The sequence below is a fragment of the Saccopteryx leptura genome, chromosome 2 (assembly GCF_036850995.1).
Source record: "Saccopteryx leptura isolate mSacLep1 chromosome 2, mSacLep1_pri_phased_curated, whole genome shotgun sequence".
Taxonomy (NCBI): Eukaryota; Metazoa; Chordata; class Mammalia; order Chiroptera; family Emballonuridae; genus Saccopteryx; species Saccopteryx leptura.
This window is the reverse complement of record NC_089504.1, coordinates 312,502,291-312,529,861: the sequence shown is the minus strand read 5'-3', so window position 1 is coordinate 312,529,861 and position 27,571 is coordinate 312,502,291. Positions and strand designations below refer to the sequence as shown.

Here is a 27,571-nt window from a genome sequence, read left to right as displayed (position 1 = left end):
CAGAGACGGTCATCTACACAGCCGGGCTTTCAAATCACGTTAAATCATACTTGGGCTTCCTTGATGTCTGTGACAATTCTTTGTCCATCCACAGGAAATAAATTGAATGGGTGTAGTAGCATCATCACTTTGAAGCAAAACAGAAGACATTCAGTGCAGGTGGTGTTTGTGCAGCCATGGTGCGGACTCTTGAAATGTGCCTGGAAGGGGTGCCCAGCCGAGAAAGCAGGGTCCATTGGGGGCCATTTCTCAGGAGCCTGTTGGCAGAGACAACCAGCAATAATGGTTCAGGCAGGAAACAGAATCAAACCTGGGTGATTTTGCCCGGGCCTGAATGTCCCTAGTGGGAGGCTGCTTTACAGAGAGATTGGATCCCACCAAAGTGTGACAGAGGTAGGTGAGATCAGCCCAGGGGGCTCTCAGGGCTGTGGTCAGGAGAGGGACAGAAAACCAAGGAAGAATGCCAAAAGAGAGAGAGTGGGAGCATTTAGAGTGGGTATGAAGCTGGAAACCCTAGGCTGCTCTGCTTCCTCCTGAGTGGGAAAGCAGGTCAACCCCATGCTCATAGGAAACAGCGCTTTGTAGGGCTCCCCCCAAAGCTGGGGACAGAGAGGAAAGGCAGGCATGAAAAGGAAGATGAACGAAAGAGAATTGCTCTCAAGGTGAGTGCTTCTTTGTTCCCTGCTGGGGACTTCACAGCCGAGGAACAGTTTAGTGGTGGGGTGCCAAGCGAGTGGAGAGATGGCACTGTTATAGTGCAGCCTGGCATCCTCCATTGTTCTCTCTGTAATGCCATGATGGCAGCCAGGAAGTGAAGGACTGGCGCCTCCCTGCAGGCCTGTGAGTTGGTATGGACAGATCAGCGCTCCCCTCCCCCATCCACAGTGTTAGGGAAATACTCCATTGCCGAGTGTTTTGGGAATGTGGCTCTCTGTTCTTGTAGCTGGTTCAGTCTTGGAGCTTACCCGGTCCATGTGTTTGCTTTAAGTTCACCTCCATGTGACTCCATCTCTTGGCCAGCTCCCTGCCAGGTGATGGTTTATGAATGCTAAGTAGTGAGTATGTGTGTTGGGGACACTGGGAAGGGAGACAGACCTTCATTTGTGGAGTAGTTCTTCCCAGAAAGTAATAGACCCGCGTAGATGGGTCCCCAATAGTCATCTAATTTATCCTCTGTCTCTAGGAAAGGTTATCTAAAATGGATAGTCTAAAACAAGTAAATTAAATGAAATGGATAGACCTCCTATCTCTCCCCAAGGAAGGAAGCGATACAGAAATTCCAAGGAGAGCCAAGTAGGGAAAACATGGATGCTAATGAATCAAAGCCAAGGGATGAAAACAAAAGAAAAATGTTATATATAAAGTAAAAAGGAAAAAAGTAGAGTCAGGATAGCACTGTTCAAATTAAAAAGCTATTGTGTTAGGATGAGCTTGTAGGTTGAGAGAATTTCATCCAGCTCGCCCAGAAATGCGTGCATCTAAAACGTATCACAAAGCATCTTGCTGCATGGCAAAGGCTGAAATAGTCACAATGCCCATCCTTTCAGTTCCAGGTTTGCTGATTAAAAACAATAAAACATCGCAAGAAGTGCAATGCTTCTTAAAGACTCTCTTGCCTTCATAAATATAACACCGTTTTGCTCTTTCGGAGAAAACCGAGCACATTTTTCATTGTCCTGAAGCCTTGGAATTGATCTACTTGGAAGATTAGAAGGCTTGAAGGGCAACATGCAGATGGCAAGCGATCTAAATAACAGCCTTTGAGTGTCTCAGAGACTCCTGTGTCTTAAGTGATGTCAAGGTCTGTCCAGTACAGTAGCCACTAGCCGATGTGTGTGTAATGTCCCATTCCCTAAGACTCTTGATATCTTCATACAGTAACCTTATAGAAAAGGATTCATTCCAAGATGTTATAAATATACTTAGGTGGATTGTTTCATAGTTTCAGACTTTTCTTTGGAAACATCCCTATTCCAGAATAGAATAAGGCACCATGGAGACATTGCCTGACACTATGTTTTAAACACATATATATTTTTTTAAGTTTATTGCTTTATTTTAAGAATTCAAGCAACTCTTTGCTTTTGCATCCCAAATATGGCTGTGCCGGTTTCAAATTAAAAATATTATAATTTTACCAGTTAAATTATATAATTCCCCATCTAAAAATAATATCTTGTTTTCCTGGAGCTTTTTCTTCATTTTCAAGTTCCCAAGTGTACCCTAATTTGAGAAGTGTTGCCTTCATTTAAAAGGAAAGAAAAAGCATGAATATTCTACCACTTGGGGTTGGTTATACTTGGAAGCAGACTTTCACCAGCAAGTCTTCCAGTCCAGAATTATAGAAAAGTAAATCAAAAAGCAAAACACTTCCACAGAGCTTGAGTGGATGAACAAATCGATGGATCATTTCTTAATATACTGCTAACTGTTATTCATCTCCTCCTCTTCTTCGTTTTCCAGTGCGGTGGTGACACAGGAAAAGCCCTCAGACTTTCTCTAGAATGTACTAGTTCAGGGAGTCCGGGCGAACCTTTGTTCGTTTCCTCTGCTGTAGTTTCTTCTTCAAGTTTCCATTCGGGGAAGGCTGTTTCCCTCTTTTATTCCTTCCTTCCTTCCTTCTCTTTTTCCAGTTCTAAACTTCCTGGAAATCTGTGAACAGTTTTTCCCACTCAGCGCCATGTCCTTTTAGCATGTTCCCAGCCGATGTATGTTGGCACATCCTGTCCTGCTTTCCTCTTGGGCATTTTTGTGTAGAGGGGCTGGTTCCTCTTTGGTTATTGCTCATATTTGCGAGGCTGAGTTCTGTCTGGGATGAAACGGCCCTGCCTCTATGTCTCCAGCCCTGTCTTTAACAGCTCCTTTACATACTAGCCATGCTGAATTACTCGTAGATCTGATAACAGATGATGAGATCCTCATCTGCACCTTTTCATGCCTGTGGCTTCTACCTGGTATGCTTCTTTCTTACTTACTACTATGCTTCTGCCCATCCTGCAAAGCCCAGTTCAGTTTTCTGAAGCCTTCTCTCCCTCTCTCAGGATGAAATTGGTCTCCCTCTCTTCTCTGATACTGCTTTATATATGGGGCTTTTTGTTTGTTTGTTTGTTTGGTTGGTTGGTATTTTTCTGAAGTGAGAAGCAGGGAGGCAGAGAGACAGACTCCCGCATGCGCCCGCCTGGGATCCACCCAGCATGCTCACTAGGGGGCGATGTTCTGCCCATCTGGTGTGTTGCTCAGTTGCAACCAGCACCATTCTAGCACCTGAGGCAGAGGCCATGGAGCCATCCTCAGCGCTTGGGCCAACTTTGCTCCAATGGAGCCTTGGCTGTGGGAGGGGAAGAGAGAGACAGAGAGAAAGAAGAGGGAAAAGGGTGAAGAAGCAGATGGGCACTTCTCCTCTGTGACCTGGCCAGTAATCAAACCCAGGACTTCTATACACTGGGCTGATGCTCTACCACTGAGCCAACAGGCCAAGGCCTATATATGTTTTGATCGTTAGATTTTTCCCCACTTAATGGCAACCATTTGTTTACATCTTTTTTCTTCTTCACTAGATTATCAGTCCCTTGAACTTGATGTCTTGTTCACTTTGTATCCCCAATCACTTGACCCAAGACCTGGGACTTAATGGGGTCTCAAGTAATAATTATTACCCAGGTTTAACTCAACACAAATAGAAAGAGTCAAACCCAAACAATACCTATTCAGGTTTAATATAATAGAAGGAAAAGTTTTAAACGCAGTGCTTGAGCTGTAGTTCTGTTGTGTTACTTTGCAGGTTTTATTTTATTTTTAATTTTTTCATTGATTTGAGAGAGAGAAAGAGAGAAAGAGAAGCGTCAGCTCGTTGTTTCATTTAGTTCCGTTTAGTTGTGCCCTCATGGATTGCCTCGCGCACGTGCCCTGACTGGGGTCGAAGCTGCGACCTCTCGCACCAAGTCAACACTCCATTCACTGATTCACCTGGCCAGGGCCTGTGTGGCTGAATTTTAATAAAATATAAATAAAAATATAAGAAAGACCGAGAAAAAGACAAATAAATTACAAATATTCTACAGACTACAATAAAAGACTAGTGATCAAGAAAGCGGTGAGGGAGAGAACTTTCGATCCGGGAGTTACTTGAACGCTCGTCACAGTTCAGCCTGTGCTCTCTCCCAGATGAAGTGAGTGTGGGGGCCCCTCAACAGTTGGGGCGGGGCCGCAAACCTCCCAGGTGCGGTGGGGAGGGGGAGCCACGTGCTTTTATGTATTCCTCAGTTGTTGGGCTGAGGACGAGGATTTGTTCCGGGGATCCAATCCCTCTGTTGTTGTTGTTGTTGTTGTTGTTTAAAAAAACAAAAACCACAACTACTTAGCTTGCTGATTTCACAATCTTTCTTGCCTCCTGAGCTCAGTTCTGTAAAACATTTTATGCCCATGTCCAGGCATAATGTATGAGGTCCACGTCTCCGTCGTATAATTGAGTGACTTGTTACGAGGCAAGGTGAAATACTGAGTGAGGATTGAAATACTCCATATGTCTTGAAATTCCACAAATCCAGGCATGTGTGGGAGACATTCAGGCCAGAAACTGCACATGACTAATCCTTAGAAAACACTCTGAAACCGATCGTTCTTCCCCACTGCCCAGACGCACCGCAGAACACATCCCTGTGGGACCTGGACCGAGCCATCTGGAATACTTCAGATTTCAGATTAGTTCTTTACTTTTCCAAAAAGGCAGCCACAAACCCTACTGTCCGAACCCTCCACCTGAGACACTGCAATGTTCATTTTCATGAGTTTTTCTTCGTTCCTGTAGTTCAGTGAGAAATTAATTGCAAACAAAATCTGAGATGTTTTTTCCTTTTCATCAGAAAATACCAGGAGTAAAGAAGTTTCCTTGTGCCTGACTCTTTTTTTTATGCCTTGGGCAGCATAAGAAATTATCTCACCTGATTTCAATATGTTTTTCTTAGGACTCACCTTTCAATCTGATGCTGCCTCTATCTAACACCCTCATCTTTACCCATTCCTATTTGTGAAGCAGTTTGTGGGTGTCTCTATTACCAGGTGTGCTGGGTGGCTTTGGGCTCTGAGAGTGGCCACATTGTCACCAGTTTGGAGCTTCAGGCTCATTCCCCAAGCTCTTCCCTCACAGCTGGCTAGGAGCTGGCGGCCTGGTTGTGAAGGGCATCTGAAGGAGACGTGATCATTTTTTGAGGAGCACCGGAATGATGTCGCAGTTAATCCAGCATTTGAATGGGGCCACTGTGTTTTAAATAAGACCTGGCCCTACTCTTCAAGCGGCTCACAGCTTTGTGGGGAATACCCGTGTGTGGACAGCATGGACTAGGGGAGGATAGATCAGAGCCAGCCTAGGAGACCCCATGGTACTTCTCAAGCAGCTGGCTCTGCTGTGGTAACTTAGGGTGTCATTAGGTTCCCTTTCACTGTTCCCTGTGTCCATCGCCCAATACCAGTTTTCTTTCTACTGAATCTTGGGACCGTCCGTCACTTTTACATGCAGCAGTTTACTTGAAGAGACCCGTAGGTTGAAATGATGACACACCTTTCCACTGATGACCTTGCTGTGTCTTTGCGCTTTCTGGTTCACTTATGTCACGGACAAAAATATTACTGATCCGTGGGTAAAGTAAAGCCGTGTCTGGCATCTCAAAGGAGCTAAACTTTTCCTTCAGTTACTGTGCATCCGCTAAGTCATTCTTTTCCCAACTTTGCCATTACATCTCGTAAATAGTGGTTATAGCAATGGGTAGTTCTATTGCCAGGTTCTTTCATTGGCTTTCGGTTGTGTTCCTGCTATGGCCTCTACCGGGCTAATTGTTTAGAGGAGAAGACTTCTCCCAACTGATTTTTAGCTCTCCCTTTCAAAAATCTACCACCCCTGAATTCCATATGATATGTCTCTGTTTCTTCCCTGAAAAGAATGAATTAGTAGCAAGTTTGTACCCTTCAAACCTGAGGGGAAATTCATCCACAAGGTTGTATCTGTATATTGCTCAGAGTAACTCCATTAATAGTCAACCTTGGAAGGAAAAAGGTTTTTATTGTGAAAGGCGCTGATGTGATGATGCCTCATTGGAATCTGTCGTAATTAGAGTGGAACCCGAATTGTATGCAAAAGTCTTCATTTTATAAAAGTTCTGTGACCTCTCTCCTCATCCTGATTCTCACAGGTTTAGAGACATACAGCCAGAAATAGAGGGTCTGTGCCAGTCTCATCCAAACGTTAAATTCTACAAAGAGTGGGGACAAAAATCAATAATGATAAGGGTGCCCATCATTTCTTTGATTCCCTTTTTTTGGTCCATGATTTGTTTTTACCTACAGACATTCAGTCTAGTGCTTATTTACATCTCTGTCATTTTCTCTGGAGACCCGGACATGGAGCACTTAGTGACCCTCTGACCTCACAGGAGTTCATCTGTTAGCACAATTGATGAGTTCTTTTTGTGTGTGTGATAAATCCAGATGTGACTAGGTTCGCACTGTCCTGTGTGACACCATGCAGTAGACACTTTAGTGATGTCTAACCCGCAACCAGTCTAGGTAAGCTTTGGAAGTTATCGATTGGAACAACTTGAGGAGAGTTACTGATTAGACTATGCCATGCACCCAACACATTAATTACACCATCTACTCTATTGAAATTTCCATTTAACTGAACTTTGGGGATAGTATTTCTATAAGATTATTTTTGATCGTTGTTGTACTTGTAATTATCAGTATCATTAGCAAAAGATTTATCATGCTTATTATCTCCTTTTAGGTCACCCGTCTCCTCAGAAGATCACGGTAAGAATCTGTCTTAATTATACTGATTCAGGATTAAAAGTCGAGCTCTGGTCCTTGCCTTTCACTGTAAGAGGGAAGAATTATTTAAGAAAAATCCCTAAGAGGTTTGTCTTGTACCCATTTCTTTTTAGTGTGAAATGTAAAGTGCTTTTAAAAACTTAAGTCATCCTAGCTAAGTTTAATATCTTGTATTTCTTAGAATATGCCGCAACCATTTTGGTTGACAGTATTAAAGCTTGATGCAGTTTACCTGATTTCTGTCCCATTGCCAGAAACTTTTTGTGACTTCAGGCTAGCCATACAACTTCTCTGAGTTACAGATGTTTTTAAAACGGGGGTTTGTAGTAGATGTTCCTGAAAGTCCCTCCCGGTGTGGACACTGAGGTTTGCACAGGGTGTTACGGGTCTGAAATGAAGGTAATTGGTAAGTGGTGGGAGTTGCTATCCAGATGAGGTGAGTTATTTGTATTTTAAGGAACAACTGTTTCATTCAAAGGATAAAATGTATGGTCTTGTTACATTTAACTTTTGGAGCTGTTCACTGATTCAATCAAACATTCAAAAGCGTTCAGTAAGTGTCTACCATGGGTCAGTTATGCTGTATAATCATGTTGTACAAACTTGCTGTTGTGGTGTATGACACAGAAATTTTCCCCTCAAGGAACTTATGGGTCCGGTAGGGCACAGGGTGGTGGAATGACCCATAGCTACTGCCATACAAGGTAAAATGTGATGAATCTAATGAAAGAGGGCTAGACTAGGACTCTAAGAGTTCTACTGGCCTTCCCCGTATGCAGCCCCTCACTCAGCGAAGGGCCCCATGACCCGTTCCGCCAGCCAAGTACAAACCATGAGAGCTTCTTTAAGCCTGCTTCTTCACCCCCTTGTTTCTACCTGGTCTTTCTGCTTCTTGTCTTTCTCTTGTCTCCATTCTCTCTTCCATCCCCACTGCTTTAGGATAGGGCCTTTCCATACCTTTCCTGGATTTTTTTTTCTTTTCTTTTTTTTTTTTTTTGCATTTTTCTGAAGCTGGAAACAGGGAGAGACAGTCAGACAGACTCCCGCATGCGCCCGACCGGGATCCACCCAGCACGCCCACCAGGGGCGACGCTCTGCCCACCAGGGGGCGATGCTCTGTCCATCCTGGGCGTCGCCATGTTGCAACCAGAGCCACTCCAGTGCCTGGGGCAGAGGCCACAGAGCCATCCCCAGCGCCTGGGCCATCTTTGCTCCAATGGATCCTTGGCTGCGGGAGGGGAAGAGAGAGACAGAGAGGAAGGTGCGGCGGAGGGGTGGAGAAGCAAATGGGCGCTTCTCCTGTGTGCCCTGGCCGGGAATTGAACCCGAGTCCTCTGCACGCCAGGCCGACGCTCTACCGCTGAGCCAACCGGCCAGGGCCCTTTCCTGGATTTTTTAAATTGTCTTTTACCTGCTATTTATACCTCCAGATTGCTGCCTATAGTTCACGCATGCCTAGATAGCACCAAACTGACCATCCTGGAGTAAAAATCTACTCCCATTGCCCATGGGGTAAAATATTTTCAGGAGACCAGTAATTATATTCAGCTTTCCAGTGCTGTATTTTAACACGGACTAGAAAGTTCTAAATGATGGCATCTTTGTCTTCTTCTACTGCTTATTGCTTCTTTGGGCATCTTTTCCCTTCTCTCCAAGCTCTGTACTCTCGCCATGCAGAACTGCTTCTCATTTCTGGAACGCTCCGTGTTTATCACATCTCCCTGCTGTTAGCCATACTGTTCTTTCTAATAGGAAATGGCTCCTCCCTTTTGCCGTGCACGCAGTGCACTGACCGTTTGAGGCCTTGTTCATTGTCTCTTCCGCTGCGAGTGCTTCCTGGCCCGCTTATTGTATCAGATACTGTCCTTCGTTCTAGAATTTAACACATGACTTTGATGCTTGGTTGGCCCGTCTCCTTTGTTAGACAGTGAGGTTGATATAGATCCCGACAAGTAGAAAACGTTAAGATGTTTATTAAATGAATGTTAAGGAGAGTGTGAGGAAGTTTTAGGCCGGCCTGTTCTGATGTCGTATAAAATTTCTCCCAATGTTCGAATCAAGTTCACTCATGTTCTATGATGAGTCATGTAGCAAATGGTGTCTAGGACCATTAAGTCAGAATTAGGCAGTCGACCACCTAATGATGACCGGTTAGTATATGCTGTTGTGCTTATTGGGGTTGGCATGATTAGTTTTTTTTTATTGCAAAATTAGAGGTCCTTGGACTTCCTGATTGAAATGATAAACTAGAAGTGTGTGTTTGGTTTGTATTTTTAACTAAGATTCCCTTCAATGACCTTTGTTGGCTTTTTCCTTCCAATCAGTAAGAACGGATCCCCCTTCTAGTGAAAGGTGAGAAGGGGACTTCTGAATTGTAAGTCTCTCTCAGGGATTCTTAAGGTTATGCACCGTCAGTGAGCATATGTCGGTGTCCTTAGAAGTCCTGAAAGGTCGCGGCCACCAGAAAGACTGCTCAGTGTTAGTAGCACTACTTCAGAATTGATTATTTTAAGAACTGATATATGTGATTAGTCAAAGAAACATTAGCCAAATTAGAAGGCATTTATAGTTTCCTGGCTTAAAAAATTACTACGTGTTCATTACTCTGAGTTTGATTCTGCAACTTTCCCAGACTATATAAACACGAACTGTAAAAGTATAATGCCAATTTATCTAATCTTACCTAATTTTTCATCATTTAGCCTATATATCCCTAGAAAATATCCCTAGAAAATATTCTCATTCCTTTCTTTATCACCAAGATATTTCACTAGCGCTTACAATGTGTTTTCTCATGGTCGTACATTGTATTTTCTGTGGTTAGCATAAAATCTCTTGACTATCGTATCATCAAGCTTACATTGGTACACAGTAATGACACTGCAGAACACTTGCATGACAGATAAGAGGTGACATTTTTGCTTTCTCAAACTTAAGGCTGGAAAAATTGGGGCACAGTGGACAAATGATAGTGACACTGGACTAGAAAATCCTGTTCCTCTTGACTTCCTACTTCGTTTGCTTCTTCCTAATGATCATACTTCTCCCTCTGAAAACTGATCATTTCAGCTATCTCCAAAACAGACTTCGTTCTTAAGAAAAATCTAATTTTCCAAAGTTCAGTAACCCTGGCATCTCAAATCCCACACATGACCTTTCCATAGAAAGTATGCTTGAATATCGTGGCTTTGTCACTTACCTTTCTGAGTTTGTTTTCTTGTCTATAAAGCCGGGCTTTTTGTATCTACCCTGCCCACATCATGGGGTTGTTGTGACTTCAAATGGGAACTCGCCTGTGAAGTCACTTTCCAGTTTGTTAAGAAGCATCCCCAACACATAATGCTACTGTTGTCCCGCAGGGCACAGGAGCTGTGTTTACTGTTGATGTTTGCTGGGCATTGGCGCTACCTTTGGAAAGTTAAAAGATGCGCCAGTGAAAGAGGGGGAGAAGGGGGGGAAGGTGGTAGTGGTTGTGGTGGAAAACTGTTTCCTTCAACATTGTTATTAAATCTGAAATTTTCATTGGAAGGCTTTACATCTGGGTAAAGAGGAGTAAAATGGTTAATTTAGCTTCTCGAAACTAGAAGGAAGGTTCTGTGTATGATTAGATGTGTGGTCACGTAGAGTTGATAATACAGGCATAAACGAAATGTAAAATGTTTCCATTTATATACCATAGCCTCAGAGTCATTAAAAATACAGGCTAATATTTATTGAGTGCTTATTATGTGCAGACACTGTGCTTCAGTGATGATATTTTTCATTTCATCTTTCACAAAAAGCAGAGTAGATCTTAAGCTCAATTTTCTAGTTGGGGAAACAAGCTCCGAGTTCTTCAAAGCACTTGCTTATGATCACACAGCTTGTAAGTGGTCAGAATGGATTTTCAAACCTCGTTCTAACACTTGCTTGTTGACCCACCAGGTCCTCCGCAAAATGATGGGCAGCAATGAGTTGATAGAATGATAGAAGGGGGGAAATCTCTCTAACAAGAGTTTATCTACTACAGTGTCAGTCATTTCTTTTTAACGACAAAACAAAAGGGAACAAACACAACCACTTCTCCCTCCTGCTGGGAAGGATCTGTCCCCGCAGGAAAAAAAAAATAACCACCAGTGTCATATTCTCTCCTAATTAGTTAACTGAGTGAAACCGAAGCTTCAGGGAAACCTGCCATGCTCCATCCCAGGGGCAACATTACGCTTTAATGTTACATCTGGAAGCTGGAGTCTGACTCCTTGTCAGAAGAGACAGAAGAGACGCTTGGCAGTGATTGATTGCCCGGTCCTGTGAGTTCCCTCTGCGTGTAGTGCCTGTCACTTCATTGTTTAAATTGCTCCTGAAGCCACTTCTTGTGCCCAGAGTGCTTTGCTGGCTCCCAGCTCGCAGATTCTGTTCCATCCTCAGAGCCTGCTGATGTCACGGGCCTCCCAGAATGCCTCTGTGCCGCTTCTCCCTGTGTCCGTGCGCCACCGGAGGGTCATGTCTGTTCATTTACAGAATAAGAGGCAAGAGTGGCTTTCTTGAAGGGAATTTCCAACAATCTGATTCCTCCCAGGATGTCTGAAGCAGCACCCCTATTCTGTCATATCTCCTAGCCCTGCTGGCAATAATGGCTCTCACATTCTGCAGCAGCTATATGGTTGCTATGGCAGCACAGTAATGAGGATGGGAGTAAGGGGCAAATGGAAATAAAACTGGAACAGCCACAGTCACTCGTGTGGGTGCCCAAGGATGAGTCCCCCATTAGGCTGGAGCCATTTATACTTTGCAGTCGGTCATGCAAGGAAGCATGTTGGGGTGAAGCCCAAAGCTTGTTAAAGCATCAGTAGTTACCCCTTTGGCTCAAACATCCTAGATTCATTTTTCTAATATAAATATATAACCTATCTACTTTTATTATAATAGACCATATTTATAAAGATGTATAAAATGAAATGTATCGACTCAGTTTAAATAACCGAAAGGAACTACTGTGGACTCAGCCTAAGAACACAGACATTTGTAGGAATCTGGAACCTTCTTGGTGGCCTAAGTACATTGTCTTCCTTCTCCTAAGAGATAATGATTATTCCGATATGTTTATGACCTTACTACATGGATGCATAGTCCACACATGAATGTGTACATATATATACAATATGTATATATATTTCACACGTGTGTATAGTTTTATTTTGAAATTCCATAAATTAAATTTTAATGTAATTGTTCTGTGATTTGCTTCTTTTGTTCAGAATAATGTTTTTGTAATTCATCCTTGTTGATGAAGACTATATTTATTAGTTTCTCATTCTGCTCGTGAATAGTTTTGTTTTATTTATATTTTTGTTATTGCGGACAATAATACTATCCTTTTTCCTAACTCCTCCTGGTGCCCATGTGCAAGGATTTCTCTAGAGTTTAAACCCAAGATGGCATTTTTAGGTGGTAGGTTATACACACATTTAACTGATCCCATGATGACAAACGAATTCCCAAAGTGATAATGGTAATTTACACTCCCAACTGCAGAGGGTAAGGGTTCCCATTGATCCACATCCTCACCAACACTGGATATTAACTGATTAAATTTCTTTGCTAAATTAGTAGGAGTGTCAAATGGTATTTCACTGTGATTTTCATTTGCATGAAATGATTAGACATCCGATTGGGCATTATTTCAAATACTTATACATCACTTGTGTTTGCTCTTCTATGAAATGACTCTTGTTTTATCTAATTTTTCCACTAGGTTGCTTTTTTTTTAATGATGCATAAACATTTTTATGTATTCTAGATAAAAAATTTTTGTTGACTGTATGTATTGCAGATTTCCTCCAGTTTGTAGTTTATTTTCTCATACTTTTTTGAGGACTAGATAGTCTTTAATTTAAGGTAGTCAAATTATTAATATTTTCTCCATGGTTTGTATCTTTGGTATAGTCTTTAAAGAAATACATTCATAGCATAATCATAAAGATATTTAAGATATGGTTCCATATTCTCTTCTCTAATTTTTATAGTGTTGCCTTTCATGTTGTATCATTTAATATCTTGGGATTGATATTGTGGTTTGATGAGAGGTAAAAAGTTCAATTTTGTTTTTATTTTCTTAACACACATAATCGTCATTACCATTTATTTTCTTCACTGACTTGCAAAGCCTGTTTGTCTCCCCATATATATATGGGTTTACCAATTCTCTTTTCTGTTTTATTGACCTATTTATCTATTCTTGTATAATACTGCATTATTTTAATTGCTTGAACTGTGCTATAAATCTGGATATCTGGTAGAGCATGTACTCTAAAATTTTTTATTCTTCAAGAGCATCGTGGTTATGCTTGAACTTGTGCTTGTTAATATAAATTTTAGAAGCAATTTGTCAAGCTTTATGTTGCAATTTTTATGATATTTCATAAATCTGTGAATCAGTATAAAGAGAAACGATAGCTTTATGATGTTGAGCAAACTAAATTGAAATTATTTGGCATAATATACTCTTATATGTACTTAAAAGTTAAGGAAAAAATGATCAGCATTTCTTAAAGATAAATGCCTGAAGTAAGTGTTCTAAAGTAAGCCTGTGTTGAGGTTTAGAGAGCTTAAAATATGTAACTCCTTTAAGACTACACCAAATTATGGCATACTTAACCAACCACTCTAAATGTATTGTATTGCATATATGTAATCCTCACAACAAAGCTAGTACTTTCATAATTTCCATTTTACATATGGTGAAACTAAGGCACAGGTCTATTAGGTAACTTGGCCAAGGTCACATGAATAACTAGTAAGGGTTAGAGCTAATTCCCACATTCCCACTCAGGTGATCCTAGATCCAGATCCTGTTCTTAGCCTCTCCTCTATACTATCTCTCAACAGCATTGCTGCGATTTGGGCTCATGTAGTAGTAGGAAATTATTTTTGCTGAATGGAGACCTTATAATTATTGAGTGGAATTGGTTATTAAAGATGAGGGTTTTTGTTTTGTTTTTTTTTCATATCAGTGAGCAGTACCCTTGACACAGAAAAAGAATTCAAAGATATAGTATATTTTTTAGGTGATAGGAAGAGAAATAGTGAGGCAGACTCCCACATGCGCCCCAACTGGGATCTACCCAGCAATCCCACCTGGGGCCAATGCTTGAGTACTGAGCTATTTTCAGTGCCTGAGGCTGATGTGCTCAGACCAACTGAGCTGTCCTCAGTCCCTGGGGCCATGCTTGAACCAACTGAGCCCCTGGCTACACGAGGGGAAGTGGGGGAGAAGCAGATGGTTGCTTCTCCTGTGTGCCCTGACTGCAAATCAAACCCAGGATGTCCATATGCTGGGCAGACGCTCTATCCACTGCACTGGTCAGGACTCAAAGATATAGTATTGATCCACATCTACCCCCATACTTCCTTAATCAAGGAAACAGAGATCTCATTTCTTGTCAAGAGCACTCATTCTTAAAAAGGTAGAATTCTCAAAAGTTAGCTACTTCTTATGAAAAAAATCACAGTAGAAAGACCATTATGATCAAAATAGTAGAGTTGATTAAGAAAGTGAAAGGTTTTCTTTTATTTTCCATAAGCTATTAATTATCAAAATGATGAGTTACATTTGGCTGATAATATGGATGAAACCATCTGTAGATCTTTAATCGCCCTGCTAGGAAGTGCTTTCCATATGGCCCATCACAGTATACCACTCTGCAGGACTTTGGGCTAGCTAAAGCAAAGTCTCTACACTGTTCTTTTCTCTAGCTCCCTATTCAGTGTCTAAGTAGGGAATCCCACATTGGCTTTTTAATTAGAGTCAAACAGTTTAGTGCTCATTTTTGATGCTCTTCTCACCCTGGTTTAGCTCATGTTGCTCTAGTGAATTATTTCTACTCCCTGTGTGTAGATTCCTCTTCCCGTCCCATCTCCCTTGGGTTCACTGGGCCATACTGTTTACATCAGCTCCCACCATCTCTCTGGCTGACCACCTTCCTCATCCTTCATTCAAGTCTCACCCCCTGCTCGTTAATTCCTGTGTCTTGGAACCATCTCCCTAGAGTCAAAGGACAAATAATGATGAAGTTTCCTAACAACTCAAATGTCCAGGATTTCTCCTTCTCTATTCACTTACTGTTTTGTTTGGGTGGATTCCAAACTACCCCCCCTCCACACACACACACACAAACACACCGTGGGTAGATAGTGTTGCCATTTTTATTTCACTATAAACCCCATGAATAGAGATGTTGCCCCATTCTACGCTGTATTGATCCCCTCTGCACCCGTCTCACTGTTAGGTTTGTTGCAGGATGTGGTGTTGACACACAGAAACCTCCAATGCACATCTTTGAATTCTGTTGTAGCCTGATTTAATGTTGTTCCCTGTTGTAGAAGATAGGTTAGTCCTGGTTCTTTTCCAAAGAGAGTTAGTCCCTAATGTGCTAAAGGGATGACCTTCAATGGTGGTCTCCCAGGGCGCTCCCCAAGACTGTGTGAGAGGAAGGGGATAAATGACACCATTCTTTTTCTTGGCTAGTCTTCCTTCACCAATCCCAGGAAGACAGACAATCACGGCTGATTAAAAACACAAAATAAAACAGAATAAGCAAAGAAAACAAAACAAAAACCCTTAAGCTTTCCCAAATCAGGTTATATTTCTTCCTCCTGAGTCCTGACCCTACTATTCTCTCTCATTCCCCTTTATTAACTCTCACTGTTGACTGCAACCATATAATCCTTTGATCCTTTGGGTTACTTTGGAATGCTTTGTTGGTGATAATTATCTAATTATCTTTTGAAGCCTTATTATAGCTACATGTGTGGGGGGGTGCTAGTTAGTAAAATTTACCCACAGTTTTGCTTTAGATTGCCTTTGGCCTCTGAGGATATTTAAGTTAAAGTATTTAAGACGTTGCAAAATAAGAAAGTAACAGGAAAAAAAAAAGAAGGCAGGAGGAAGGCTAACCTCTTGGTTTGCTTTTATGTGATGGGAGAAAAGGTCATCAAATAAGATGATACGTCATGGATCCTCTGGCAATGATGCCACTGTGGATTTCATTCCTAAAGATAAGTCACTTTCGCTATAGATAAGTGTTTAAAAGGAAATGGAGAATGCCTGACTTGGTGTGAACGTAGTTATCTCTGATAGTAAAAATGAAAAGTCCAACTGTGCTTCCTTGTTAAAGTGTACTGTGCTTATTTAAGATACACTGTTCACAAAAATTAGGGGATATTTTATTGCTCCATATTCATTTTGAAATATCCCCTTATTTTTATATTTACTATATGAGAGGATACTGGTAAATAAATAAATGCTCTGGCCAGATAGCTCGGTTGGTTAAAGCATCCTCCTGAAGTGCAGAGGTTACTAGTTTGATCCCCAGTCAGGGCACATTCAGGACAGATTGATGTTCCTGTCTTTCTCTCTTTCTCTTCCTTCCTCTCTCTCTAAAATCAATACAAATTTATAAAGATAATAATATGAGGATAATTGGGTTATATGAGTGCCGATGTAATCAAGGGGCTAGGCAGCTCCCCTGAAGTTTTTGCAGTACAGTCCTTATGTGAGGATAATTGTTATTCCACTGGTCTGTTTTCTATTTCACTAGAAACCCTGATGTCCAATGAAAACTTCATCCCCAGTATGCTCCACCTGAGGCTCATTTTAAGGCAAGGAGTGTGGAGGCACTGGTGATGGGTTGCCCTGAATCACCGTGTTAGCCTAAGCATCTCTTCCCCTGATGACCAGTTGCAAACTATTAGATGGCATTACTTGTTTATTTGGTTCCTAGAAGGTTAATATTAGATAGGCAACTCCAACCTGTGTGTGCTAGGCCCATGGATTTTCTGGGTGCGTTTTTGTTTACCTAGGCTGTCTGTCATGGTGACTTAAGCCTGTGCTATCCCGGACAGAGCTGCGAAAATACTTATCAGTCCGGTTCTTACAGAATTGTCAAGTCAACAAAACACTTCCTGTTTTTCCCAGCCTTCTCTGTCAGTCCTTATTTTCTGGGTCCATTTGGGGTGGCCAGAATTTTAGGGTGTGACTTTCTTAGCATCATACAACCTTCGTTCCCATACCAACGTGACCCCTCATAACACCCTAAGCAGTTAGGACTCTAGTGTGTCCTTTCCACAGAACGGTAACTTTATTTTCTGCACCTTTCCTTGTCAGAGCCAGAAAAGTGTGCGACTTGGAGACAACTATAAAACTACCTCCCTTTAGCCCTGGCCAGTTGGCTCAGTGGTAGAGCATTGGCCTGGCGTGCAGGAGTCCTGGGTTCAATTCCCGGCCAGGGCACACAGGAGAAGCACCCATCTGCTTCTCCACCCCTCCCCCTCTCCTTCCTCTCTGTCTCTCTCTTCCCCTCCCGCAGCCAAGGCTCCATTGGAGCAAAGTTGGCCCGGGCACTGAGGATGGCTCCATGGCCTCTGCCTCAGGCGCTAGAATGGCCCTGGTTGCAACAGAGCAATGCCCCAGATGAGCAGAGCATTGCCCCCTGGTGGGCATGTCGGGTGGATCCCAGTCAGGCACATGCAGGAGTCTGTCTGACTGCCTCCCTGTTTCCAACTTCAGAAAAATACAAAAAATAAAAATAAAACTACCTCCCTTCCAGGCTAACCTGGGAAACATTGAGAAGAGAAGACCTCTTCCTACTACCTAATGATGCTATAGTGTGTTTGACCAATCAGTACAGTCAAAGAAGGGAGGCAGAGGAGTGCCCTGCAGGGGAAACAGGCTCGCAAGGCAGTCTTTTCCATGCTGGGTGTACATTCTGGCTTTCCTGCGTCCTAGCTAGGTAGCCTTGAGCAAATGACTTAACCTCACCAAGCCTCAGTTTTTCCATCCATGAAATAGGGATGATGCCAATAATAGTCCATATCTAGTAGATATAATATGAAGATTAAATAAGATCATGCAGGTAAAACATTTAGTTGTGTGCCTTGCACTTCCTTTGCTTGCAAATATGAACAAAAGAAAGGGACAGAGCAGAACAGCAGAAGTGCAGGAGAGAGCAAGAGAAGCCCTCAGGGTTAAATGCCCAACATGGGAATATGTTTGCCTAGAAATAGAACTGATGTGGCCTATTTGCATGGATTTAGGAAGTTATTCAAATCTATTGTTTCCTAAATTTGCTGGAAGTAAATATTTGCTTCAGATTACAGCCCAGTGGGCTGAAAGTGACTTGTATCATTCTGGGCAAATGGTCACTTGCCCATGGATGGTAGGGTCAGGCAGAGATGAGAGCCTTGGTCTTGAGTGGTACAAACCAGTCCCCTGCCCTGGCTCTGTCCTCTGCAGGCTGGGCAATCTGGGCAAGTCACTTCTGCCCAGCTGAGCTGGCTGACAGCTAAGGGTTCTGAGTAGTGAAATGCATGAAGACAACCCCAAAATGCCATCTCCAATTTTGGAAAGGTATTTCGGAGACAGCCACACCGGGCTCCCTCTGGGGCACATGTGCGGATTCCTGCCGATGGGTGTCTGTGTGTTATTCTGCTGGCAATGACGACAGCACTGCCGTAGGCACACCTCACCACGTGCCTGCTCTCCGGAAAGAATGGAAATCGACTTGGCACGTGTGTGAACGCCGTGGGCCGCTTTCACACGGTAGCTTTCCCGAACAATGAGCAAAATACATTAGTATTTCATTGTGCAGCTTACACCTTTTCCTCCTGAAAGAGCTAAGCCCCGTGGGTTATTGAAAAATGGATTTGTAATCAGCCAGAATCCACTCGGTTTTGCTCAGTCTGGTGACATTTCCATACCCTCTCTCATCCCAGTAAGTGAGGGCAATTATTTCAGCCATTGCAAAAACAACTGAGGGTGGGGTTTTAAAAGGAAACCCCTTTTAAGACCCCCTTTGAGCCGTACTGTTTGTGGAGCTGTGGCTGTTTCCCTGGCCATGCCCTTGTCTCGTCCCTGGCTTACCCCGGGGGCTTCTTCTCATTCTCAGAAAGTTGTGCCCCACCAAGTCGTTCTCCTCTGGGCATCTGACCTCCCAGTGATCTCCCTTTGCTTTAAGCTCCTTTTTCTCCTTTGAGGAAGAGGGTGATCATCTTGGCCAGGGATAGTCAACCTTTTTAGACCTACTGCCCACTTTTGTATCTCTGATAGTAGTAAAATTTTCTAACCGCCCACCGATTCCACTATAATGGTGATTTATAAAGTAGGGAAGTAATTTTACTTTATAAAATTTATAAAGCAGAGTTACAGCAAGTTAAAGCATATAATAATAATTACTTACCAAGTACTTTATGTCGGATTTTCACTAAGTCTGGCAGAATACATCTTTATAAGACAACTTACTATAGTTAAATCTATCTTTTTATTTATACTTTGGTTGCTCCGCTACCACCCACCATGAAAGCTGGAATGCCCACTAGTGGGGGGTAGGGACCACTGGTTGACTACCACTGGTCTTGGCCAAGGTTATATTCTGAAAATGGGGTTCCTGAGTGGTTGTCATTGACATTTAACCGTAAGTCTTTGACCTCGTATCACTCTCTTGGAGTCTTGGAAGGTATTCTCCCAGCATGCCCCCATTTTTTTTCTTTTTTTCTGTCTTTCTGACTCATTTCTCATACCCCATTTGAGACAGCCCCCCCCTTTATCAAGTGAAACTGCTTGTCACTTCTTCCTCCATGACTCTTTGCCGGCTGGTCTGTACAGAAGAGTCTTGTCCCATCTTTTCTGTCAATGCAAACATTCCCTTTATGAATGATGCCTTGCAACTTCCCTAGGAAATCCTTCTGCACATCACGCTATTGCTTTAGCAATCAGGCTACATGGGGATGTTTAAATACACACATGTGACTTCCCAGAGACTCTTACTGTTCTTGAGAACATATATGCATTACTAAGGAGAATAAAAGTTTAGTCTCATTTTATTTCTGTTCACAGCAACTAGACAGTAAAATCTGCTCTGTTCATAAATATCCTTAAAGATTTATACATTCACCGAAGCCTGTTCTATTTTGGATCTTTGGAGCAAACTTCGGAACCAACCATATATGATACTTTATAATTTTTGCTTCTGAAGTGTTGAATTGCTTAGTCAGTCTCAGCATAGCGCTGAAGTGAAGGACACTTCACATCTCTGAAATATGATGCTTAATTCTACGTTTCCAATTACTATCTGCTGTATGCTGATATTATGGGGAAGATGCCAAATTCATGTTTTATTATCACTTAATTGCAGATACCAGTGATCTTGTCTGTATTTACACTGAGAGGTGAGAGCCAACTCTAGAAGCTTAAAAAAGTGTACACTTTTGCTATGTGTGCATTTTGCTGGTCTGTGTCCCTGAACGTGACCTTGGCTGTCTTAACTCCTCCCGGAGTTAAGTTTGTTACAGTTTAGTTTGGGCTAAATCTGTCCTTCTGCTTAGTGGGAAAGGCCTTCATGTTACAGAACGGTCAGTGAGCTGCTGGGAGATGATAAGTGTGGCCTCACGTGTGCCCTGATGACTGGAAAACCCATAAAGCTATCATCTTTCTGGGCTCTGGGACACACTTATTTGTACTTGGATCCTGGCCTTATACACCACTTCCCATGCAGTCTTGATGTTTGGTTAAAACCAATCACCATCCATCACTTTCCAGTGTGTCCTGCTCATGGCTATCAGTGAGTGACATATAAGTACACTTTTTGACCTAAGTTTTTTTCCAGAGGCCCTGAAGGACATTGCTAAAATGCACCCCATGAACACAAGGAGACCCATGGTAGGAGGGATGCACACTGACCTGGGACGGGGGGAGGGGAGCCGAGAAGGAAGCCAGAGGCCCTGATGCTCTCTCTAAGGACCTCTGGGAAGGTCATGGAAGCTCAGGGCAGGACTTGGTCCCCTCTGTGCATCTGGGAGACTCACAGAGTCCTTATTCGTTCTTTCACTTCTCTTGCCCTCTCGGGATTATAGCTTTATCATCCAAAAGGCAGGAAAGCTAAAATAAACGAAGTGGGCTTATCTCAGTGAAATTCTCTCAACAATCTGGGGAGGGAGGACCTTTGGAGAATGCTTGATTTCCTTTTTTTTTTAATCTCTTACATTGCTGAAGCCATTCAAATGTTAGGGAGCAAGAGTGTGGTATGTAATAGAATTATGTTGGGTTCATGAATTTAGTAAGGTGTCATCAGAATAAAACCTTATAGAAATTTGAAAAATCCTCCCTGTGAGTAGGAGTTTAACATTTATTGAACAAAGCTAGTTGATAGAACTCTGTCATAACGATGCTAAAAAATGAATTTATATATTTTTTGAGTTTTAAGGGAATTGTTGGGTATTACTTTCGAACGTGGTACTGTATATAAGAAAATGTTGACCTACTACATCCAAAGGTGATACTATGTCATCAGTAGAGTCAACATTAATTTTGAGTCATACAGATTCTTAAGAAGATATGTTCAATAAACTCTCTGCTTCCCCTCGTAACTATTGGCACAAGTTTTATACAACTGGATGACAGTAACATACTGTAGCAGTGGGAGAGTATGATTGCAGTTGACCTTTTCACCTGTGAACCTTGTCTTCACAAACCTAATGCTCAAAGAAAATGAATCCCTGAATTTTGTTTTGACACTGATTCAAGCTTGCTACTGGTATTCTAAGAAGACACATGCATTGTTGCTTAGTATAAGGCTCTAATTTGATCCATAATGTAAGCATTTTTTCCAGGCTGTTGAGTTACTTGCAATGGTGTTTCAGTGTAGTTAATAAGCACCATTAGATCCCAAAGAGATTTAAAAATATTTTCAACTCCAGAATTAACTGCCGGGTTAGCACAGGTCAGTAAAGTGGGTTCTTTTCCATTTCCTGGCACATCTTGCTTGATCCAGGGTTCAAAGAGTACTGAAACAATAGCCAGTTGAATCACCAGGCCACTAGTATCAACCGAGTACTTATTAAGTACTTTGTGTATTTCCTGTACCATGCAGTTTTCAGTGAGTGATGGAGTCTGGATAAAACAAAGAGAGAAAATCAAATCAAATCACGGTCCTTGTCTTCGTGGCTTAATTGCAGAGATGAGGGTTAGACACGTGAAACAACCAGAGAACAATTGCACAACAACAGATAAACAAACTGGATGCTTGGGAGAGACATCTGGTCCCTCTGCTGTTTATAGCTCATTCCAGCGGTGAGTAAGGAGAGTGGAACAGACTGTTTCTGAAGGGACACGTCCTGGTCCTCTGGCAACAAGGTGGAGTTATCCTGCCAGAGGGAACAGTGGATGGGGCTGTTTGTTTTTTTCCTCCAAAGAGGAAACCTCTTCAATGCTAATATTAGCTTCAAAAGCATTGCTGCAGCAGACGGAAGGAACCCATATACATTCATGCATTCAATTAGCAGGGCCTAATTGAATTGGAGGACTAATTCTGTCATTAGAGAGAAGCAAAACCTATTTACGTCTCGTCTCCCATCTATGGTTGCACACTTTAAGAGAGATTTGGCACCAGTGGTGTTTGAATATTAGACCATTGCAGCGTTGAATGGCCTTTAGATGCCACCGATGGATTCATCCCAAGGATGATGTGGTGATAAGATGAGAGTGAGCTGCCTTAGATGTGTGCTTTGCGCCCTCCACTGCATATTTCAGTGCTGAGGGGGAAGCTGGTAGGCAGAGTGTGAGTGGTATAGGACTAGATTTCAGTGAGTGATTGCTCCCTCCTCTCCTCCTTCTGCCAGCCAAGCAGTCTCTCCTCTTACATCTGATGGTTAAAGGGGGATTCCAGATCGAGCTATCTTAGCTAGAATTCCTAATTCAATTCTACAAACACTTGTTGTCTGCTTACTCTTCCCCTTGCCTTTCTTCTTTCTGCTTCAGAAAACTGGTCCTTCAGATAAGCAGTTCTCAGTCTTTTTCATTTTTCTGCCAGGATACTCAGGGCATAGAACAGATGCAATTGTTCATGGCCGTTTCCCAATGTTCATTGGAAGTCCATAGCAATCCTCAGACTTGAAGGACATCACAGTGCATAGGTGTGATGAGACAGATGGTATTTTCCCCAAACAGCCACGGTATTGTCACCCATCCCACATGGTCTTCTCAGTGTGACTTGGACTCTCTCTCCAGTGAGATATGGGATATGTCCTCTCGCCTTGGATATTGGCAAACTTAAGACTACAGCAGAAGTGAGCCTATGTGACTTCCAAGGAAAGATGACTTCCACTGGGGTCTCCATGGGAAGGTCGTTTTTGAAACCCAGCCACCACGTCAGGAGGAAGCCCAAGCAGCCCATGGAAACCCACGCAAGAGGAACCAAACCTCCCAGCTGATGCCAGCTACCACTTATGTGTCATGTATGTGATCCTCTTGACAATGCAGCTCTCAGCTCGCAGTGGCTGCCCCAGGTGATGCCAGGTGGAACAGAAACAAATTTTTTCTGCCAAACACAGCACAAGTTGCAGATATTTGACCAAAATAAACCATTGTTGTCTTAAGGCATTATGTTTTAGGATGGTTTGCTAGGCAGTAATAGAGAACTGATACAGATGGGTACATCATCATAAGAATGATCTCGGCACTTTTCTACTATGTTATAAAAGACTCTCAGTATTTTAGCCTATCATTAACAAATAATGTGGCACACATCTATTGTCACAACCCCCATCTAGAACTAGATTAAAATGCAAAAGTTTTTAGAAATAGGTCATTCCTTCTTCCTCTCACCTTGTCGTGGACTTGTTTGGTATGACTGTGTAAAATAATATTAATTACAGTCATGTCCTAATTAGCACAACCACAGTATGTGTGTTGGAATAATGTCGCTGTGTCTGACGATTCTACTAAATCCCATCTTGGGGAGCTAAGCCTTCACAGTTTGTTGCTCATGTCCCATGGTTGGCTGCTCGCAAAGTACAAAAGTTAGAGTGCATCTGCTAAGGACAAATTATGCCAATATGTATGCCAGAAAGGTGCTTGGGCTGCTGACAGCACAGGCTCTCTGGTCACTAAGCAGTAAGTCACTTTGAATAAAGGAAAAGTATGAAGACTCTGATGATGATCAGCCCAAGGGAACTGTGAACAGAATATTTGCCCTTGGTGGCATGAAGAAGTGATCTCTTAAAGCCATAAGCTGACTTGACTTCAGTTTGTGATACATTCATGAAACTTTTACTCGGGGTCATTTTTTAAAAACTTTTGTTCACCTTGCTGTGAGTTAAACCAAGGAAAATTACATGGTGGAAAGATCTCTGACCTAGAGATGAGAAACAAGAAAAGAAAATAGAAAAGATACCAAAAATAAACAAAATTCCCTCTGTCCTTCAGCTGGATTCTAACTTTGTGACCTTGGAAAAGTCAAGTCACCTTTCAAGACCCAGTCTCCTAATTTATGAACAGAGAGGGTTAGTCCAAGGCTAAGTATCGCTCCAGAATGTGGAATATGATGACTTCTAGGGGTAGTTCTAGGCTGTGATTCCTGTTTTGCAGATGAACATATTTAGGAGTGAAAAGTATGCAGAACTTGGCAAACTCAGACATATATATGAGGTCTACCGGAAAGTTCTGTCCGTTTTTGGAATAAAACAAAAATACAAATTTTTCTTACCGTCAATAAACTTTATTAAATAATATAATTGCCATTATTATTAATGATTTCTTGCCAGAGTGAGGGCAATTTGTATATCCCATTTTTGAAAAATGTTTTTATCTTTTGATGTGAAAAATTGAGCCAGTGCTTGTTTGATATCTTCTTCATTTTTGAATTTTTTGCCCTTCAAAAAATTTTGTAAGGACAAAAACTAGTGATAGTCGGAGGGTGCTAAGACCAGGGAATATGGTGGATGTGACAGAATTTCCCAGCCTAGTTCTGCAATTTTTTGATGAGTCCTCAAAATACAGTAGCGTAAATGAACTTTATCAGTAGCCATGGTTACACTATCGCTTCACACATAAGACTAATGTGAATCAACTTTTAGTTAATTTGCTATGTCAGTATGTATACATTAAGTGATAAAAATAGGCACACATGCGCCAAATAACATGTGCTTACATGTTGAAACTTGTTGTGATAGAAACGGACAGAACTTTCTGGTAGACCTTATATATTTGTGATTTCCAATGAGTCAACTGATGTTTTTCCCCTTAGGTCTCCACAAGTCTCTCTTTGTTTGATGTTTTTTGTCTTTACTCTTTATTTTTTCCTTCTGGAATTAAAAGAGAAGATTTAGTTGACTGCTATCATTAGCAAAAGACAAATAAACAATTTGGAAATAAAATGATTGAAAAATTAAAAAATAACTAAACATGGAAGATTAAACCTCTTCAACAGACACAAGAGCTCAGAGTTGCAACTCTAGTCTGTGTATAAGAATGTTATTTCAGTTGATTTGTTGAGAATTACAAACATATATGTGGCTTTGCCAAGTTCTGTATACTTTTTGTTCTTAAATATTTTCATCTGCAAAGCAAGAATCCCAACTTTAAACTGTCCCCAAGGAAATAGTAAGATGCCAAATACTCGAGTTGGAATTGGTCTTAGTCTAACCTTATTTCCCAGATGCAAAATGGTTCATTTTTTCTGTGTAAAGGGATTAAAAACATCATCTTTCCGTGGTGTTCTACGCAGAAGACTGTAATGGTCAAATTCTCTGTTCTTTGAGCTTGTTTGCTAGGCATAGGTTCACATGAATCAATTTTATCTTCATGTTCCTAATAAAAGAACTGAAGTTTGGTAACTTGTCCAAGGTTACAGTGAGCTAATGGCGCTCACTGGACTTAAACTCAGACCGTCCGATTCTAGATTCGGTTACAGTTCCTTCCTAATTTGGGCTTCTTGCCAAAATGTCGGTTCCCTGAGAGAATGGAGTTTATTCTGTGGTTCTGTTCCCACATCCTCAATAGGGCACGACGTGGCAGGAACAGGCCCGCCAGCCAGTGGCCCCATGGACTGTTTGTCCTAACACTGATTCCAGGTGAGAGGAGCCATTTTTTTCTTCCATGCCCGAATGTCTGAGGACGTCTTGACTCTTGGGAATCCAGACCCCAGGAACAGTGACAGAGAAGGAAGACTACAGTCCTGACATCTCATCCCAGTTTTCTGTCTTGGGATGTTTACTGGATAGCAATTTATTGGAAGGCATAGCACTGAAGGGACTACAAACCATCTCACGTGAACTAAGGTGTCACCTTCTCCCCGCTGAAAAATGTCAATGTCTTCAGTTCTCCACCCCCTTCCTTTTCTAACTACCCAAGTTTACGTGATTTAATTAGGCAGGAACTTACTCATCTATTCAGTAACCTTTTGTCCTATTAATGATTTGACTTCCTTTGCTTCTTTGCATTTGGGGGCATTGTTTCTGCCACATAGAGTTGTTTTGGGAAAAGCTAAGAAGGCAAGCTCTGAGCTCAAGAAATAGTAAGGGATAATAATACTGTAATCGTAACAACTCATTATTGGTTTTTAAGCTTGATCTTTCAGAAGGTTATTATCTGGAATTGAAGACTAATGGATACAAACTCTCTTTATGCACAGGCAACCTTCAACAGCAGTGTTCAGGGGGAAGGACATTAATCAGGAGAGAGAACTGGGCCTTGTGCCTGATAATGTTTGCATAATAGCTACCCTTGGGTGTACTGCTTGACTTAAAAATAAATATTCATGCTTCCCATCTCCAGCACGATTGGAAATTATTTGTGGTTATGATTCTGTTATGTGATCTTCTACCTGTTCACGTGGACTTGAAGCTGGGAGGCTGGAAATGAACGAGCATAAATCACAGGCTTGTGAATGAGTCTGGGGTGGAGACTGCAAGGGGCTCCAGACTGGGCAATCCAGGGAACATGAGCTGGGAGCAGCTCATAACTCTGCCTCTAGGAGTGGGGGCAGACTGGCATGCTTACAGCATTGATATACTTTTAACTCTTCACTGGCTTCGCATCTCCTGCAGGACAATATCCAAGTGCCCTTTCTTGACATAAATGGTGTTCACTCAAGTGGTCCCTGGGACACTGCAGCACATGGCCTGGGACCACTCACTCTCCACCTCAGATGTGATAATATGCAGCTGTGTGCAGCTTCCCTCGGGCACCATGAGTTTTAACTTCCCTGTCTTTGTTCATATCCTACCTTTATCTGGCAAGAATTTTCCAAACCTCCTTGGCTAATTACTTCTACTTATGGAAGAGTTGGCTTAAACTGTACCTCCACCAAAAAACCTCTTTTTGAACTCCACAGCCAGCCAATACCCCCTCTCTTCTTCTTTTTCTTCCTCCCTCTCTCTTCCTTCTTGCCTTCCCCCTCCCCTGTTCCCCCTCCCTCTCTCCCTCCCTCCCTCCCTCCCTCCCTCCCTCCCTCCCTTCCTCCCTCCCTCTTTCCTTCCCTCCCTCCCTCCCTCCCTCCCTCCCTTCCTCACTCCCTCCCTCCCTCCCTCCCTCCTTCCCTCCCTCCCTCCCTCCCTTCCTCCCTCCCTCCCTCCCTCATCCCTCCCTCCCTCCCTTCCTTCTACTTTAAGTGCTCCTTAAATAGACTTGATCCTGGGGAACTCCTTCATGGTCTTGCTTTATTACTTACACACACCAAATTTTATTTATTACACGAGTGCTTTAAGTTAATGAATTCATTTTCTTTTCTCTTTCCTTTATTCTTTTTTTCTCTGTTTTCTCTATCTTTAATTTCTGGGGAAAGTTTTAGTATAATCTTGAAAACATACTTGACACGGTTTTGAACTCTGCATGAACTGCCCCCCTTGGCCAATTTCCCTTCCCTTCTTTCTTTCCTAATGTGGATATCCTGCATCAGTGAAGGGAGCAGCTTGTAGCATAAAAGTCCATACTGACTTG

General features: G+C 42.2%; 1 protein-coding gene across 1 annotated transcript in view; it reads left to right on the top strand.

Moving 5' to 3' along the window:
• DGKI (diacylglycerol kinase iota) overlaps nt 1–27,571 on the top strand; it is a 356,858-nt gene that overhangs the window by 305,278 nt on the left and 24,009 nt on the right. The window contains 1 exon segment of the mRNA XM_066362797.1: nt 6,779–6,804. Within this exon segment, the coding sequence (XP_066218894.1) occupies nt 6,779–6,804 (26 nt within the window).